Source organism: Bos indicus, chromosome 11 (assembly GCF_029378745.1).
Source record: "Bos indicus isolate NIAB-ARS_2022 breed Sahiwal x Tharparkar chromosome 11, NIAB-ARS_B.indTharparkar_mat_pri_1.0, whole genome shotgun sequence".
NCBI classification, from domain to species: Eukaryota; Metazoa; Chordata; class Mammalia; order Artiodactyla; family Bovidae; genus Bos; species Bos indicus.
This window is the reverse complement of record NC_091770.1, coordinates 87,290,457-87,309,685: the sequence shown is the minus strand read 5'-3', so window position 1 is coordinate 87,309,685 and position 19,229 is coordinate 87,290,457. Positions and strand designations below refer to the sequence as shown.

The window sequence follows — 19,229 nt, the reverse complement described above, 5'->3', positions numbered from 1 at the left end:
TGATGCTGAAGCTGAAACTCCACTACTTTGGCCACCTGATGTGAAGAATTGACTCATTTGAAAAGACCCTGATGATGGGAAAGATTGAAGGCGGGAGGAGAAGGGGATGACAGAGGATGAGATGGTTGAATGGCATCATCGACTCAATGGACATGAGTTTGAGTAAACTCTGGGAGTTGGTGATGGACAAGGAGGCCTGGCATGCTGCAGTCCATGGGGTTGCAAAGAGTCGGACACTACTGAGCGACTGAACTGAACTGATGTATCAGACAGGGGAATGGGAGCATGAGACTGTGCATCTCCTGCAATAGGAGGGTCATTTAAACCAGTCGCAGATGTGGTACTGATGGGAGGAGGCTGAGGAGCAGAATGGATGCCTGCAGAGGAACATTGTCTCTTCGGGGATCACTTCATGGACATCTTCTGTGTGGATAGCAGGAGGCTGGGGACAGGAAAATGGAAGCAGTACAGTCCCCACTCTCTCTTGAAAAGCTCCCACTATGGTGGAGACAGATATAAGCAAAGAGTCAAGTGTTACAGACAGAAAGTGGTAAGTGTGGTAACGGGGTGATGCTTAAGTACTGTGTGTGCATGTGGGACACAACCCAGCCCAGAAGGCTGTGGAGGCCACCCGAAGGGAGGGCAGGGAGTCCAAGCCCGACTTGGAGGGTGGAGTGGACTCTCCCAAGCAGCAAGATGAGGAGTAGGGGCTGGGGGGTGGGGGTGGGGTGGGGGAGGTTCCCAGAGGAGAGGACCACGACGGAGCAGAGTTGCAGAAGGGCAGGCAAGCTGATCAGACACACTCCATGCAAAGGCATTGGGACTTATATTCTGAGTGTAATAAGGTGATGTGATCTAAAATCTGTGCTTTGTATGGGTCCCTCTGGCCATATCTGGAGATGGATCAGAGGAAGAAGAGGGAAATACTACATACAGAGACACTGTTTCTCCAGTTGAGTCTCGTCTGCAGCACAACTCTGTGGAGCTGCACCATACCTGGGAACCACCTGTACTATTACTTAATTTGTTTTTAAAGTTAGCCCACTTTAAAAAAAATAAAATTTCTTTAAACAAGTTAGTGAGTAAGAAAAAAGAAGAGACACTCTGGCTTTAGCATGGTACTCAGGGCTAGAGGACAGAAGCTGGCAATGGCGGAAAAGTGAAAGGGTGAAGATGAAGTCGCTTCAGTCACGTCTGACTCTTTGCAACCCCATGAACCCTACGTAGCCTGCCAGGCTGCTCTGTCCATGGGATTTTCCAGGCAAGGATACTGGAGTGGGTTGTCATTTCCTTCTCCAGGGGATCTTCCCGATCCAGGGACTGAGCCCGGGGCTCTGGCACTGCAGGCAGACTCTTTACTGTCTGAGCCACCAGGAAGGAGACAGTGAGAAGTGTCTGTGGCTGCTGTTTAGGCCCCAAGAGACCTAGAGACCGGGGAGCAGGAAGATGATGGGAGTAGATGAGGGGCTAGGGCTAAGCAGAGGTCCTGATGGCCTCCATGTTGCTAAATCCTCATCTTCCTTGACATCCTGGCAGCATGTGACCTGTTCTTTCCTCTCCACGGCCATGGTGATTCACCCCATCTCCAGGCTCTCAACACCATCTTTGTACTGATGGTTCCCAGATGTCTTTTCAACCCAGACATCTCCCTGCGACTCCAGACTCATATCCAATCATCTCCTGATACATCTACTTAGTTGTCCAATAAAAGCCTTGAAATGAACATGTTCAAAATGAAACTCCTGACCTCTCCTAGACCTCCTCTGCCTGCAGTCTTCCCCATCTCAGCGATGGCTGAGCATTCTTCTCAGTTTTTGGCTGCCAACCTTGTAGTCCTTGACTCTCTTTTTTTTCCCTCACACTTCATATCTGGTTTTTTAGGAAATCTTGTTGGTTTTATCTCCAGAATAGATCCAGCATTTGACCGTTTCTCACCACTCTACCCCACCACCCTAAGCCAAGCAACTATTTTCTTTGGCCTGGTCTCCCTGCTCCCACATCTGTCCCCTACCACCCAACAGCCAGCTTCATCACTTTAAAACAACAAAGGCAAAACAACACGTGCCTTTGTTATTATTCTTCAGTCGCTCAGTCCTGTCTGACTCTTTGCAACCCCACAGACAACAGCACACCAGGCTTCGCTGTCCTTCAACATCCCCCAGAGCTTGGTCAAACTCATGTCCCTTGAGTCACGTGCCTGCCATACTCCAACCCTTTCAATGCTTCCCCACCTCACTCAGTAAAACCCAAGTCTGCAAAAAGGCCCACAAGGCCCGCAGTGTTCCCTGTCCTCATCTCCCCTGTCCTTCAGCACTCCAGCCCTTCAGTGTGGGGTTACTGAACACACCAGGTGTTCCCAACTTCTGCGGTGCCATGCCTCCACCTGGACCACCCCTCCCCACCTCCTGAAGGCTTCACCTCCTTCAAGTCTTCAAATGGATCCCACCCTCTGCTCCCAGCTGCTGCCTCTACTTTCCCTCCCACATAGCTTTCTAACCTATCAGTACAATTAATTAATTTTGCTATGGCCTAGTACCCCCAAGTCGGATGCTGGAAGAAGGCAGGGAATATTGTCCCCTGTGTTCACTGCAGGTATCCCCAGCAGCTAGAGCAGTGCCTGGCATAGAGGCCCGTCTCTCAATAAATACTTGTGGAAGGAAGGGCAGACCCTGGAGAAGGGAGCTTCCACTTGGAAAGGCCAGCTGGGACCAGGAGTAGGCAGGGGTGGAAATGCACAGAAGCTGGCCGGGGAGAGGACTGACAGAGGAGTGATGAGACTTGGGGGTGCTGGGAGGCGCGGCAGTGGTGGGGGATAAGAACGCCGGGGACGTCCAGATGCAGTTCCCAGAGGGCTAAAGAGGTGGGCAGGGATGGAAGTTCGAGTCTGGTGGGGGCGTCCGGAGTTGGGGGGGGGGGGGCGCCCACAGAAGAGGGGGAGGAACAGGCACTTAGGAGGGGGGCGGCTGGAGTGATGCTGGGGCTACCACTCGGCGGACACTCATCCCACCCTGGCCGCGCGGGGGCGGGAGAGAAGCGCCGTCTTAGGAGGTCGTGGCAGTTTTGTGGCGACTGTCATATAGCGAACAATCTAAAGTGGATGAACGGGGCGGAGGGGGGTGGGGGTGTGGCGGTTCTAAAGCCGGACAGTTTCGGGCGGCGGCGGAGGGTAAGGCGAGGAGGGACACGTTTGCGCTTCCTCGGGTAAAAGGCAGAGGAGCCTCGTAAGGAAGGAGGACGTGCTCGGAGAGGTGAGAGGGGCGAGAGGGTGCAGGGCCCCGGTTCCACCGGCCCCAGGCCGGGAGATGCCCGAGGCGGCCGAGCAGCGGACCGCGGGGGGCCGTGAGGATGCAGCCGCCGGGTGGGGAGGGGAGGCTCCATCACTGGAGCGGCGGTGGGCCTGGAAGAGCGCCCAGGGCCCCGGGAAGGCGGCGCCGGGACCCGGCCAGTCCGGCGGTTGCTGCGGCCGAGCACGGTGGCCGCGGGGCACAGCGGGGACGCAGCGCCCGGCTTCCTCAGCCGCGGGCGCGCCAGGGACCGTCGATCGGCAGCAAGTGCGCGCCCGCGGGCCTCGAGGCTTGGCTGGAGTCTGGGACGGAGCTGGGCCCTGGAGCGCCGGGCGCGCAGCACGGACGCGGCCACGCGGAGCGGCCGGGCCCCGCCCCGCCCCCCCCGGGGCCCATCGGCCCCGCCCCGCGGCCCGGCCCGCTGGCCAATCAGACCGCGGCACCCGCCCCCCGCGGCTCCGAGACCCCTCCCCGTGCCGGCGCCGCCAGCCAATGGGAGGCCGAGGCGGGGCGCCCTGTGCGCGCTGCCCGTGCCCGGCCGGCTCCGAGCGAGAAAAGCCGACCCAACCCGTCGGGGCCGCTGCTCCGGACCCGCCGCCGCCGCAGCCGCCGCCGCCTCCTCCCCCCCGGATCGGGTGTACTGTCCCAACCCGAAAGTCCAGTTCTGCGGCCCGGCAGCGGCGAGCGAGCGCGATGACACAGGAGTACGACAAGTGAGTGAGGGCGCCGGCGTACGCGAGGCCGGCCGTGCCGCCGGGGCCGCTGCTGCCTGCCTGCCCGTCCGGCCGGTCGGCCGCACCTGCCGCAAGGCCGGGCGGGGGGCGCGGGGCCGGGCGGCGGGAGGGGGCGCGCAGCTAGCTGTCCGTGGCCTGGGCTTCTCCGCACCCCCGCCCTGCCTTTGTTCCTCCAAAGCCCCCCCGCCCAGGGGGAGACCCCTGCCTTGGGGGGTGCGGCCCTGCGCTACGGAGTGGAACCCCCCACCCCGCCCGCAGCTTCGGGGTCCTGGTCTGGTGTGGGTAGGGGGCCAATCCCCCGGGCGCGCCCCGATTCTGCTCTCCCGGGGAGGGGGGCGCGGAGGCCTCGCCTCCCACCCCCCACCCCCACCCCCCCTAAGCGGGGCGGCTTTGCTCTTTGGGACGCACTCCGCGGCTGCAAAAGGGGAGCCTTCTCAGGTAATCAAGTCTCTCGTCGCTCAACCGTGTCGTTCGGCCGCCTGCTAGAACCTCGGAACCGAGAGATCTAGGGAAAAGTTGAAGTGCTCGGGTGTCCTGGCATTTTCTTTTTTTTTTTCCCCTGGCTGACTGTGTGAGTGAGAAAATTGCTGTAGGAGTTCTTTTGCCGCTTGCATCATTGGTGGTAATTACAGATTGCTGTAATTAAAAATGCTCAGAAATATCAAGAAGGATGAGACTTTGAAGTCAGAGTGGTAAACTAGGAAGCTTTGTACTTAACTAATAACGCTTTCTAGAGCTCGTGATTGAAGAAATGTTTTCATGAACTATAAGGCGGTAACGTAAGCCGTTAACATTAGGAGACACCGGGCCAGGGACGCTTCTGTAGCTCCTTTGCAGCTTTTCTGTAAATATAAAATTGTTCAGAAAAAAATGCAAGTAAGTCGCACCCAACCAATCAGGTATATTTGAGATCAGTGAATCCAGGGCACAGCAGTACTTCTCCCAGTTTTGTAATTATTTACTGAGAATCATTTTGTGTAAGGGTGCTCTTTTTCTGGAGGAGAGGTTTAGATAGTATTATATATGGAACAGCTTAAGTGGAATAACTTAAATTAACCTTGTGTTGTACAGTATGCAGATAAATTGTTGCTTGAAAATATATAATTCAAGGAGAGGGCAGTGATGAGCCTTTAGGGACTGTCATGAGGAAGTAGACTAAAAAAGGCTGCTGGTTTCGTGTTTATTTCTTGACTTATAGTTTAGATAAGGCATATTTCCAGAGCTAAAATTTTGGCCTGAGGCACAGTTTGGAAATAGTTTAAGACACCTTCAGGGTGATCACACACAAAATCATTTGCAAAGAAATATTTATTTTCTGTTACTTGTGCAGATTTGGGATGAGGTTAGGAGAAGAAGGGAAGCTTAAGAACTAGCATTAGGGGAACTGAGTGAGCCAAGTGCTGTTATAATCTTCTGGAAGTAGCTATTATACTATTAATATTACAGCTTAGCAAGATCCCAGAGACTCACCCTGGGGTACCACTGGCTCGGCAGCTCTTATTCTCTCCTCCTGGTGGCACAAGGAATGCTCTTTTGTATATTCTTAATTTTTTTTAAAATTTGAGATTTGTAGGAAGTCTTCATTTTTAAACCAACCATGCACTTTGAACAACCCATTGTGTTTGTTTTGGGTTAAAATAGTATACCACCTTCAAGATTTCTTTTCCTACCAAATGTGCACTCCTTGAAATAAGATTTAATTTTGACTGAGGATGAATTAAGTTGTTGGATTCCCTCCCCCGCTCCTTTTTCAGAATCTCTGTTTTTAAAGGGCCTAGGTGACTGCCAAACCCTAACCTTGTTGATTACTTGAGAAGATAATCAGTCTTTCTACATTCACTTTTAGAGTAGGTAGGTCACCTTTAGGCAATTTACATATTTCATTTGTGTGTTGCAATGAGAATAGCTCCTTTAATTTGCTTGTTAGAATGGTGATGATTCGGAGTAGTTCTGAATATTTAAACTTTTTTTTTTCCAAAGAAAAAAAGTGCTTGATTTTGCTGGAGGTAGTTTTCCACTTTTTTCTTTTTATTGACTTACTAAACAGAGCCAACTGAACAGTTGTTGAGGCTGTTTACAGTTCAGGTTTTTGGAATCAGTCATGTTTGCTTTACTCTTTTAAGTTAAATCTTCTATAAGACTCTACTAAAGTTCTCCGTTGATGTTCTGGACTTTTCCCACCAAACTACAGCATTAATGTGAAGCAGTTCTTGCCCTGTGTGAAAAACCAGGGAAGATTTTTGAGGACAGATTCCCCAACCTATTTCCTTAAAAAAAAAATCTCTTTTTGTCCAGCAGCTTCATTTATTATTGTAGCTTCTTAAGTGTTTATCTCTAAGATAAACAGTGAACTCCCATGCCAGAAAATTGTGTCTCCTTATTGGTTTACAGTCCCCTTCGGCCACATTCCATGCTCAATCTGCCGGTAATCAGTAGAATATTCTAACTTTCTCATATACCCCCGAGGATTAAACCAAGTTATCCCTTCTTCCTTCCATCCCCACCTTCTCTCCCCCTTGTTGGTAGTTTGAGGCATGGCATCACCGGGAGAGAGAGGGAAATAGCAGTACAGCAGCCTGAGGATGGAACCGGATGTACTGTTGAAGAGGGGACAGTCCTGAGTTGCCTGTGTTTGAGGAGAGTGCGTGTTCTCCTTGGCCTTGCTTTGTCCTTGGGTTTGTTTATGTAAAGCGTTTGAATAGCTTCACATTTTCTTGGAGTGAGTTTTTGACTTTTGGTTTTAGTGGGTTTTCTGTGTGTGTCACTTAGTGTGTCCAGGGTTCCACGTGAAGGTTAACTGCAGGTTCCCTGGCTGCCTAAATATTGTACATCTTCCTGGGTGATCCATTGGGCTACATTTAAGTGGGTTGTCTTCTCATTGTGTCTTAACTTACTTTACTAATGACGAAATGATGAAACAGTGGACTCTTTTATTGCAAAATCATGAATTGGCTGTTTGCTTTTTCAAAAATTAGCTTATGATGATTTGCAACAGAAGATGTGATTTTACACACACACACACATACACACACACACACACACACACATATATATATATTGTTTTTTTCTTTTCTTTTAAAAAAAATCTCTCCCAAGCAAACGGCCAGTCTTGGTTCTTCAGAATGAAGCACTTTATTCACAGCGGCGTTCCTATACTAGTGAGGATGAAGCCTGGAAGTCTTTCCTGGAAAACCCGCTCACTGCAGCAACCAAAGCGATGATGAGTATCAATGGAGATGAGGACAGTGCCGCCGCACTGGGCTTGCTCTATGACTACTACAAGGTGGGTTTGCGTGCTCTTCAGAACCCCGTAACTACTGTGCAAGGTGCACTTGATCCAGCAGGGTAAAAAACAGTAATTTACTGGTAGACTGTAATGCAAGTTGCTTCTGTAGTGACTATAAATAGTTTAATGAGTGCTTTGACGTGCTGTGGTTCAAAGCTGAAAATCTACAATCACAGAATCAAAAGGTTGTTTCTAAAATGTATGCAGTAGCCAACTGTTCTGGCTCTATCTGAAAGGTGGAGCTACCACGAAAGAAGAAATTTACTGTGTCTTAATGAGGTTGATCATTTCTTCAGAGGTAGCTCTTAGCGCCATCAAGAGTGGACAGGGGTTCCCTTTGCCTGTGCACTAACCCTTTCTTCCTAGGTAGTCAGCGTGGTTTCCTTTCCCCTGAATGGTATTGAAGGGCATCTGATTGATTTGATTGTGAGATTTCATGGGGAAAAAAAAAACCCTCATATTTTCTAGTTTAAGGTTCAGGATGTGTTTTATTGTCTGTTCCTTGAGGTTTGGATTAGTTTTAATTCAGTGCAGTCTGTCCTCTGCCTGAAGCTTTACCTGGTGTTTGTGTCTGGATTGACACCCCTGGTCTGTGTCAACATCATTATCCCAGTGATACCAGGTACCACCTACTGATTACCTGTACTGTGCTAGACATGTTACCAGAATGCATGTTGTTTCTGATCCCTCCAGGAACCCTGCAAGTCCTGTGCCATTATCCCCATTCTGCGGGTGATAAAAAATAAGGTTCTCAGGTCACATGACTAGTATGTGCAGCCAGGACTTGGGTTGTGCCAGGCCCCCTCTTCCGTATGCCATTCTGCTTCCTGGGGGCGAGGCTTTGCTTGCTGTGTTCACTCTGGCATTCTTTTTAACCGATAACCCACATGCAGGGATGGCTATATATTACAGTTTATTTTCACCATCTTTTTGTCTTTAAAACGTCCACACGTATAGAAAACTTAAAATAACAAGATAGCTAACTCTCAGATTCACCAGTTTCCAGCTCTTTGTTACGTTCTCACACTGTATTCTTTTCGGAATACAAGAAATGCAGAGGGTAAAAAGCAAGGAAGATAGCTTGATTATCAAAACTGGGTGGGGAGGGGGAACCTAAACCAAAGCTCTATTTTCTGATGTAAGGCCATGTATCCAGCTTGTGTTTGAAGGAATGAGGTAAGGTGTTTTTTTTTCCCCCTTAGATATGAATGGAAACTTGCATAGTAACCAAGGATGCTAGAAGAAACTTTGCCTGGGAAGTATAGCCACAAAGGGTTCCTTTGAAGTAGAACTTACATATCTGTTCTTCTTGTGGCTTGTTTTATTGACTCAGTATAGAAACTGTAAGTTCCTAAGTATTAATTATGAAGTTTGAAGTTAGATATTTTAAACTGAAACTTTCTAGAATGGGAGGAAACCAAGTCTAGTGCCAGAAAAACCTGTGTAGTAACACTAGTTGCAGTGATTGTATGTGCGTGTGTTTTAAATAAAGGGTCCTGAAAGTATTATACATCTTCAGTTCAGTTCAGTTCAGTTCAGTCAGTCACTCAGTCGTGTCTGACTCTTTGCGACCCCATAAATCGCAGCACACCAGGCCTCCCTGTCCATCACCAACTCCCGGAGTTCACTCAGACTCATGTCCATAGAGTCAGTGATGCCATCCAGGAGAAGATAAATCCTCATGTCTGCCCATCAAGGGTGGCAGTCTTAGTAGTACTATATGTCAGCCTTCTTGCAACAGATGTGGGGTTATTTATTTTCCTTTTTTAAATCAACTGACTTGTTTCAATTGTTTGAATGTACCCCTCAGTCATTTTTCCATAATAACCTTGGTAAAGCTTAAAAAACACGTTGTTACTACCAGAAACAATAATTCATTCTGTCTTTAAGGGTAAAATAAGAATGGAGGAATAGAATTTCTACTTTCACGTGGTTTCAAATGTCTTATTGTTTTTGGAGTGTGTATTGCAGATAAGTTTCAGTTGGGTTGATGTCTACAGGACACCCACTAAAGTTGGCCTGCTCTCATCTGTGCAGAGAAGCAGGCTTGAAAAAGGAATAGACCCAACAGAGTCCGCTTTGTCCTTTGAGTGACAGACATTGTGAATCCCAGCGTCTCTGACGAAATGTATCATTTGGAGCCACCGTTTGGATCTTGGAGTGAACTGTTAATGGGGCTGATGCCTTTGATTTTGCATTTGATCTGAAGGGAAGGGTAGCAGAGAAGAGCAGGGAGAACCCTGAAAGAGCCTGGTTGTCTTTTCAGTAGCTTCTTCTCTGTCATGTTACATAGATAAATGGGTAAAACCCAACCAGAGGTATTTCTCTTAAGAGATGAAACCCACGCTCCATGACAAAGTAAATTTGTGATGTTCTGAGTTTCTTTGCCAACTGAATAGAAGCTGGTTTTTGCATATCAACCCAGTGACCAGATTGTAGACTCCTTGAGAGCAGACACTGTCTTATTCATTGTGTGTCCTGGAGCCGGGGCTCGGTAGGCAGTCCATAGTCACCTGAAGGGTTGCACTTACTGAAAAGCAGGGACTGTGTCTCTGCTTCGGGAGTGAGAACAAAACTGTGGTGTTGTGTGTTGATGCCTCAGGTTCCGCGTGAGAGAAGGTCATCAGCAGCAAAGGCAGATGTTGAGCACGCCGAGCCAGACCATAGCAAAAGGTAAGGTTTAAGACAGAGCGTGAGACAGTACACTGCCAAGTCCCGGTTTCTGTGAAAGTTAAAGCAAGAGCTTGTTTAGGTGAACAGGAACTAGAGGAAGACACAGGTAAGTTGGACTCTTTATGTCTGAACACAGATTTCATTACTGATCTGCCCCTTACTCTGATTCTGTTACTGAGAAGTCACCAGTTTCTGTAGAAGTTCCCTTTTCTTGAAAACAAAAACGACAACTTTCTCCTCATCCAAAGGGATTTTTTTTTTTTTTTTTTTACTAACAACATGACTGCACTGTTTGCTTATTTGTCTTTTAGGTTCTCTTAAGAACAGTGTGGCTTAAGGCAATGGCAGGGGTCCATTTAAAAAAGTCATCACCCATGACCTGAAATAACTATCCATGTGAAACTTAATAGAGTATGTTCAGCTGTATTCCAAATGCCTATTGAGGTTATTTTTGAAATATTTTAAGTTAAAACTTTCAGAAAATTAAGGCTTGACTTTATAGACCTGGGAAAGAAGCTAAATATATCTTTTAAATTGTCCTGAGCTCTATTAGTAATACAAGAATGAAACATTTTTGAAGAAAAAATGATCACTTGGAATCCCACTCTGCTGACAGTTTATTTGTTTACTGTTTGGGCAGGGAGGTGCATTTTATGTGGTTGTGGTTGTATTCACAGGTAGGACTTTCTTCTACTTAATATGTTCCATAAGTTTTTTCTACATTACTGTTTTAGTCTTCATAATTTGGAAAAGGGCTTATAGCTTTTATTTTTTTACTTTTTGTTACAGGCACTTTCAAACATAACAAAAGTAGAGAAGTAGCATAAGCCAATAGGTACTCAGCTTCAACTGTTTCAGCTTAATTCCTGCCGCTTGATCCTTGTTGCTGCTGTTGTTGTTCAGCCCCTAAGTCATGTCCGACTCTTATGACCCCACGGACTGCAACGCACCAGACTCCCCTGTCCTTCATTGTCTCCGGGAGTTTGCTCAAATTAATGTCCATTGAGTCAGTGACGCTATTTAACCATTTCATCCTCTTTCGCCCCCTTCTCCTCCTGCCCTCAATCTTTCCCAGCATCAGTGTCTTTTCCAGTGAGTTGGCACTTTCCACCAGGTGGTCAAAGTATTGGAGCTTCAGCTTCAGCATCAGTTCTTCCAATGAATATTTAGAGTTGATCTCCTTTAGGATTGACTGGTATCTGTTTGATCTACTCTTCCCTTTCTCCAACTTTCTAATTAGTTAATATTTAAATTTTATTTATTTTGCTGGAGTATTTTAAATCAAACCCTAGCTATCCTCAGTATCAGGGCTGTATCTGATTTTTGCTGTTACAAAGCCTTAATGAACAACTTTCTAGATAGCTTTTTCTTTTTTCTCCTTTATCTCTAAAGAAATTTCTTTAAAATAGTCATGGAAGTGAATTTATGGTTTTAAGTTTGAATATTTTATTGATCTTGAAATCTGCCAAATTACCAAATTTTTTCCTTGTATCAGCCTGTATGATTTGAGGGAACTTTGAAAATTTATGAATTTTACCCTAAACTAAATATCATCTTATATTGCCCAGGATATTTGTTGAGCCAAAAGTAACTCTATGTTGATGTGTATGATGGTTCAATACAATCACGGGGTGAGGGATGGTGTTGGTGAAAGTGAAAGTGTTAGTTGCTCAGTCCATGTCCGACTCTTTGTGAACCCATGGACTGTAGCCCACCAGACTCCTCTGTCCGTGGAATTCTCCAGGCCAGAATGCTGGAGTGGGTAGCCATTCCTTTCTCCAGTGGATCTTCCCCACCCAGAGATTGAACCCAGGTCTCCCGCATTGCAGGCAGATTCTTTACAAGCGCTGAGCCATCCCGGAAGCCCCCCAGGAAAAGTGCCGGCGGTGGGCCCCCGTGTGCCAGGCATCACTGTGCCCTCTTCAGTGTACTCCTTTCATCCTCATCACAACCTTGTGAGGATAGGTGCCATCATTACCCTCATTTATAGATGAGCATGTGGTTACTAAGAGATCTCGAATCTACCTTATCTGACTCTGGCATCTATACTTTAACCACCAGCCTATACTGCTCCAGTTAATCACGTGTGTAGCTTCAGACTGCTAGTAAAATGTGCCAATTTTATGGGGGTTATTGGAAATAAAATATAGTAGAGGAAAGCTCCGGAGAAGGCAAAGGCACCCCACTCCAGTACTCTTGCCTGGAAAATCCCATGGACGGAGGAGTCTGGTAGGCTGCAGTCCATGGGGTCCCTAAGAGTCGGACACGACTGAGAGATTTCACTTTCACTTTTCACTTTCATGCATTGGAGGAGGAAATGGCAACCCACTCCAGTGTTCTTGCCTGGAGAATCCCAGGGACCAGGGAGCCTGGTAGGCTGCCCTCTATGGGGTCGCACAGAGTCGGACATGACTGAAGCGACTGAGCAGCAGCAGCAGCAGCAGAGGAAAGCTCTGAGTTCTCAGCATTCCAAATGAAGTTTTACTCAGTGCTTTGACTTGTAACTGTAGAGGGCTTTTTCCTTTCTCTTGTGATGAGTTATCATGCCATTGCCTATTCATTTGGTTTCTACCAAGTGTGTTATTATTATTATTGCCCAGGACCCAACAGCCCAGTGCCTTTCGGAAAGTTAAAATTGTCCCAGGAATTGTCTCAGCTCTGAGTTTGAAAACACGCTTCTCTCTCCTTAAAGAAATGTACCAAATGTGACGGAGCAGCCCCTCATCTCTGCTGGCGAGAACAGGGTGCAGGTGCTGAAGAACGTGCCGTTCAACATCGTCCTTCCCCACGGCAACCAGCTGGGCATCGACAAGAGAGGACACCCGACGGCCCCCGACACCACGGTCACCGTCTCCATCTCGGCGATGCCCACCCACGCCATCAAGACAGAGAGCCAGCCCCACGGCTTCACTGTGGGCATCCCCCCAGCAGTGTATCACCCCGAGCCCACGGAGCGCGTGGTGGTTTTCGACCGGAACCTGAATGCTGACCAGTTCGGCTCCGGCGCCCAACCTCCAAATGCGCAAAGGCGCACACCAGACTCTACCTTCTCGGAGACCTTCAAGGAAGGCGTTCAGGAGGTACAGGAAACGCAGGCATCTTTCTAAGACGCTGTGTGTTTGTTTAAGTATTGGGTTCCACCTCTTCCTTGTTATATAAGCTTGAAACTCAGCCTGAAGTGAGTGGATTGGGAACAAAAGAGGTTTCTCTCTCTCTCTTTTTTTTTTTTTTAAGAGAAAAGGTCCACGGGTATAATTTGTAAACTAAACCTATAAAACCAGAAATTATTATCAAGGGCACATGGCTAATCTTACCAGCAGCTGAGTTAACAATTATGATTTCAACCAAGCGCTTTGCTGGAGAGTAAGAAGGAAAGCCGCATACATATTCTTCCACAGACAACAGTCACAGCCTCACAGTCTGTTTTCAGCTTTGGTCCTCAACCAAAACAAGCTCCCCACAACCGGTCTTAGTATAAAAGGAGTTATCATATATTTGCCTGGTATTTCTTGGTTGGCAGTATTGTCCGGGAGCAGGTAGATCTCAATGACAAATGCACTGTGTGACATTTACCCATCACTTCCAATACTTCTGAGGGTTTCGGGGTGATGCACATGTCACTCAGGTCAAAGTGAGGGACTGAGGACGTTTGGAACTGTGTTTAATGACTCATGGGGTGGCGGAGAGTCCCTACCCGCTTACAGAGTGAATAGAACAGAAGCCTTTCCTGAGAAAGCACCTCACTCCAGCCAGCCACGGTGCCAACCTGATGCTGTTGTCTGAACTTGGTTCAGTGGCGGAGTTGACTCCTAAGGGTCATGAGATCTGGGGTACAGACCCCAGAGTTTGGGCAGAAGTAGGATGTGTGGGAAAGGTGGGAGAAGAGAGAAGGAAGCGCTTTGTGAGACCACCTACATAGATTATCTTAGTTTGATCAAGTGGTGTATAAAATGGACATTTTTTTCTTTCTAATTTTCTCTTTAAATTTTTTGTAGAGTTAAAATTTTTGTCTTAGACGAGTTCTAAAAGAGTGGTGGGTTGCCTTAAGCCACAGACTCTGATGCTGTACCTGACGTCGGTCTTCAGTGAGCCTGATCACCAGTTACATCCTTGTGGCTTATCACATTGGTATTTCAGGTTTTCTTCCCCTCGGATCTCAGTCTGCGGATGCCTGGCATGAATTCAGAGGACTATGTTTTTGACAGTGTTTCTGGGTAATAGTTGTCTTTCAATTTGACTTTTAACTTGCAACTTTTGCAACTTAACTCTTTTTTATTAATTTGATCTTGAAAAATCAGAGGTGGCTTTTGGCGGCTTTCAACTCTACCTTCCTGCAGTTAGTGTGGTGACATCTTTGCTGGAGGACCTTTGCTTTGTTTTAGTGCATTCAGTTTTGATCTCTGAACTGTGTTTCTCGTTTCCGTGATTCTTGGTGTTGGTGCTTTTCCTTCCTTTGGTTTCTTTATGTGATGTAGTGGAGTGGAATCTCAGAGAAGACATGAAAGGATTAAATCAGATCTGAGGTCCGTTCTGTTTCCAAAAGTATATGATCCTGTGATAATTTAGGAATAGCATCAAGTGGATAAAGGCTTTTGTATTTTTATTAGTCTCACTAATTATAAGCCAACTGTTTACTGGACTGACAACCTCTTTTATGCATCACAGAATTACATCTCACTCTGCAAATATGAATATTTTCAACATTATATATAAACATCTTCAGGTTTTTTAGGAGTCTAGGAGTTCATTTTGTAATTTCATTTTATGCATTTTTATATGTGCTGTATTTTAAAATAAAAGTTTTATTTAAAAGTCATGGATTTTACGGGAATCTGTAAGGCACAACTGCATCAAGGTCCAGAAGTCACAAACTCCGGTCCCTTCAGGACCTGAGATGCAGGGGTCAGTAAGCTTTTTCTTTGAAGGATCAGTTAACAAATATTTCAGGCAATGTTGGCCATACGGCCTCTGTTGAAACTGCCCAGCTCTGCCCAGCTCTGGGCTGTCGCACAGAAGCAGTCATAATGCAGAATCAAAGGGCATGGCCACGTTCCAGTAAAACTTTATTTATAAAGATAGGGGTAATGTGCCAACCCCTGGCCTGACAAGGTTATTAAACAACTTTAGGGGGATGTATAGGTGGGGCTAGAAGATAATAGAAATGTAGAGGACCATGGAGTACCATCCGAGGACATTTAAATTATAGGTAAAACAACAAAAAAGTGCTACGCGGCCAAGTCCGTTTTCGTCAGAGGCCTGCCAGCCTCCTGTTCGCAGCCCTTGCTGGGTAAGCACTGGGCTGGCAGCGTGTCCTGCGAGATCTCCTTCCAGAGTGCTTGGCACTCATTCGTAGCTTTAGTATCCTTAGCCTCCAGACCTCTAGTTTGTTAACATGGCTTCGTAGGTTTTCTAGAGGCGGTCTGTAGTCCCACATCTGGGAGGCTCTCTGGGCCGCTTGAGGTGATTTGGGGAAGAGCAGCGAATGCTGGGGGTGACTTGACACTGTCCGTTGGGATGTTTCACCTGCGGTGTGCATGCGTCCACCCCGCAGTGTCTCACGTCTGAGCTCAAGCATAGGGGAAGCTTCCAGGGGGGTGGATTAGAGGTCTGTGACTTTTATTGTATTCTAGGAACAACTTTGAATACACCCTGGAAGCCTCCAAATCGCTCCGACAGAAGCCAGGAGACAGCACCATGACATACCTGAACAAAGGCCAGTTCTACCCCGTCACACTCAAGGAAGTGAGCGGCAGCGAGGCCGTCCACCATCCCATCGGCAAAGTCCGAGTGAGTCCTGCTCTAGGCCGGTTGGAGCTCTTTATTGCCAGGTCCGAGGTGGATCTCAATTAAGATCCCCGTGGTGGAGACTCCGTGCTCCCACTATGGGGAGATTGGGATCCATCCCTGCTCGGGGAACGGGGATCCTGCATGCTGCACGGGGTGGCCAAAAAATTAAATACATTTAAAAAATAATGAAATTGCATTTTCATTTCAAAATAATGAAATTTCTTTTCAAAAAGTTTCAATTTCAAAATAATGAAAATTGTTTAATTAAAAAAATATTTATTATTTTAAATGTTTTATTTTGTATTAGGGTATAGCCAAATAAAAATGTTGTGGTGAAAACAAAACAGTGTTGTAGAAGTTTCAGGTGAACAGTGCAGGGACTCAGCCATATGTATATGCATGTATCCATTCTTCCCAAAAACCCCGTCCCATCCAGGCTGACACATAACACTGAGCAGAATTCCAGTAGGTCTTCGTTGGTTTTCCATTTTAAATAGAGCAGTGTGTACATGACCTTCCCAAACTCCGCCACTATCTGTCCCCTCTTCCACCCTGGCACCCAGGAGTTCGTTTTCTAAGTCTATGAGTCTCTTTCTGTTTTGTAAGTTCATTTGTATCATAAAATTGCCATCTCAATTCACTGCAAAATCAAAAAACTAGGTTTTCTGAAAGATACTCAGCCCGTAGTGTCTGTATCTGATTAAGGTTCCTCTCTCCCAGAGTGTGATCATGGTGGTTTTTGCTGAGGACAAGAGCAGAGAAGACCAGCTGAGGCACTGGAAGTACTGGCACTCACGGCAGCACACGGCGAAACAAAGGTGTATTGACATAGGTAAGGAGCCCCGGAGCCGCTTCCATTCCCAGAGGCGCTCGCATCCAGATTTTTCTAAATCCAGTTATTTTTGGCAGTGATCAGCTTCCTGCCGAACACATTTGAATTTTTCTGCCAGCCACTGCTCCGTTCCAAACTCTGTCCTTGGCCTCCTGGAATCGGTGCTCTTAACGTTACTTCCTTCATGAGGACAGGTGCCCCATGCAGAGGCTTCCATGTGACACTGGGGCCCAGAGCTGCGGAGCCTGGCTCACGGAAGAGCGTCTTGCTTTCCAGCCTACAGATGTGTTTTGAGGGATGATGTCTTCTTTAAGTCATTCTGAATTTTTTGGAGATAATTGTAAGGTGGAGGAAAAGAATCAACAAGTAAAAGAAAATACTGCTGTTGTGCAGTAACACAACTAGTCTTCCTGTTGCATGCTGAACTGCATTGCAAGTCTCTTCTGTCTGTAAATACACCCAAAGGTTCATCATCACTCGCATGCAGCAGCAGACCCATGCACGCCGTATTTTGTCAAGTAGCTTAGTGAAAACCCTGTTCTTGACGTGAGTGTGACCTTCATGTGAAAGCACTGTCTAGGTCACAGAACAGCTCTTAATCTTTGAGTTACTTCTTTTCTTTGCCTTTGGTAGTATTCATGTTCTCTTTCAGAAGTATAAAAAGAATCGAGTTCCAGTCTTGATTCTCTGGACTAGTTCTGTGGCCTTGGGACAGATATTTAAACTTTTTAGACCTAAATGTCCTAATTTTGACATAACAGGATAAAATTAAATACATCTAAGTTTACCTCTGTGAAAAAGATTCTGTTATTCTTTTTCTACCTTCTTTGAACTTCTTTCAACCCCAAAAATATTAATTTAAATTATCCAGCAATGATTATATGAAAAGCTGAACCTTACAGTGAACTCTATAATCTCACGTTGGAAACTGGAAATCATGACTTCTGTCTCTCATCCCTCACCCAGCTGACTACAAAGAAAGCTTCAACACCATCAGCAACATTGAGGAGATCGCTTATAATGCCATTTCTTTCACTTGGGACATTAACGATGAAGCAAAGGTAGGTGACCAGCTCTTGGAGGAGCGGGAGGGGCTTAGTGATTTGACAGCTGTTTGTTTTTTTTTTGGCGCAGTTTTTGTTGTTTTCACTCCTTCACTACGGAGGAGGGAGAACAGGCAGGGCTAGGAAGGCAGGTCACAGCCGTGGTCCTGAGGGGCGCGGAGCAGGACAGCCCCCCTCCTTGGCCTGTCCCTGCGTCCTGTTCCTTAGCCAGCTGGGTCTCACTTTCTCCCTTTTCATTCGTGCACATTTTCTGGAAGCACAGCATCTTCCCAGATGTCCCTCTCCCCTTTTCTGTTCTTTCTTCCTCCCCAAAATACAGTCTTGGTGGACACTCTGTGTCCCGGGTAGCAGGGCCCTGATGGGGCCGGCAGCCACCATCCAGCCTCAGTTTGGACTCCTCAGTCTGGGCATTGCTTTCTCCTTTGTGAAGTGGAGTTAATCCATTTCTGCTCCCTCCTCCAGGCATGTTCTAAGGGTTGTCGGAACAGGACCATGAAGCTGGGGGACCTACAGGTTGTCATCAGAAGGTTCCGTCTCATGTTGATGCCTTGCGAAGGCAACTGTTACTTACGGTTCTTCTTTCTTGGGCTTTGACAAGTGAAGAACTGCCTCCAATTCAGATGGTCATTTGGAAGTTTTAGTACCTTTTAAGAAAAACTAAGTATATTTTAAAGTCATTCCTGCCCTTCCCACAGCCTTCTTTTCTTTTAGTATAAAATACTAGTACTCATTGGAAAAGACCCTGACATTGGGAAAGATTGAAGGCAGGAGGAGAAGGGGACGACAGAGGATGAGATGGTTGGATGGCATCACAAACTCGATGGACGTGAGTTTGAGCAAGCTTTGGGAGATGGTGATGGACAGGGAAGCCTAATGTGCTGCAGTCCATGGGGTTGCAAAGTGTTGGATGCAACTGAGCAACTGAACTGAACAGCGTTCCACTATTTCTCTTCGTTGCATTAAAGTTTGGGAGCTCAGGTAACACAGTAGAAACATATGAATATGGGGCAGTTGTTAAAGTAAGATTGATCTTAATATTTGTGGCAGTAGTAGGAATACTTTTCTCTATCAAGGTCCATGTTTGAAGTTATCCTCACCTTCCTGTCCTTTCTCAACTTCTCTTTTATTTATTCAACAAGAATTTTAGCAGTTGCAGAGTAAGACACTATATTAAGTGCTAAATATCGTAGAGTTTAATTTTTCCTGCCTGATTGCTTGTAAAAAATTCTCTGACTGGATTCTTGAGAACAGTTTTAAGTTTGTACTATAATTGCTTTCCTTTCTTATTGTCTAAAGCAAAAGTGCATCTTTAAGAGTGCAAGGTATAGTCAGTGGGGTCCCCCAGTCTGTTAGGAAGCTTAAGTTCTTGTAGTTGCCCCAAGGTTTTCCTGCTGACCATCTCCAGCCTATGCAAAAGTCTGCAGGCTGCTTATCCCAGAGTTTGGAACAAACACCGCAGAGAAGCTAGTAGAAGGAAAAGTGAACTTTCCACTTTGTATAGTTGTTGTTGCAGTTATTCTGAAATGAAATGCCTTAAATAGGGCTCGCTGTGCAAGCAGCCTGTAAGAA

At 46.6% G+C, this 19,229-nt stretch overlaps 1 protein-coding gene across 3 annotated transcripts in view; it reads left to right on the top strand.

The window, feature by feature from the left end:
* Positions 1-3,826: 3,826 nt before the first annotated feature.
* GRHL1 (grainyhead like transcription factor 1) overlaps positions 3,827-19,229 on the top strand; it is a 51,203-nt gene continuing 35,800 nt past the window's right edge. The window contains exons 1-8 of one of the 3 annotated variants that reach the window (XM_019970717.2): positions 3,827-3,997; positions 7,115-7,301; positions 9,907-9,977; positions 12,670-13,057; positions 14,115-14,191; positions 15,608-15,764; positions 16,485-16,596; positions 17,563-17,657. In XM_019970717.2, the coding sequence (XP_019826276.2) occupies positions 3,978-3,997; positions 7,115-7,301; positions 9,907-9,977; positions 12,670-13,057; positions 14,115-14,191; positions 15,608-15,764; positions 16,485-16,596; positions 17,563-17,657 (1,107 nt within the window). In that variant the 5' untranslated portion in view covers positions 3,827-3,977. Of the gene's footprint in view, positions 3,998-4,056; positions 4,457-7,114; positions 7,302-9,906; positions 9,978-12,669; positions 13,058-14,114; positions 14,192-15,607; positions 15,765-16,484; positions 16,597-17,562; positions 17,658-19,229 lie in introns of those variants that run through there. The other 2 variants (XM_019970716.2, XM_070799147.1) reach the window with 2 other exon arrangements.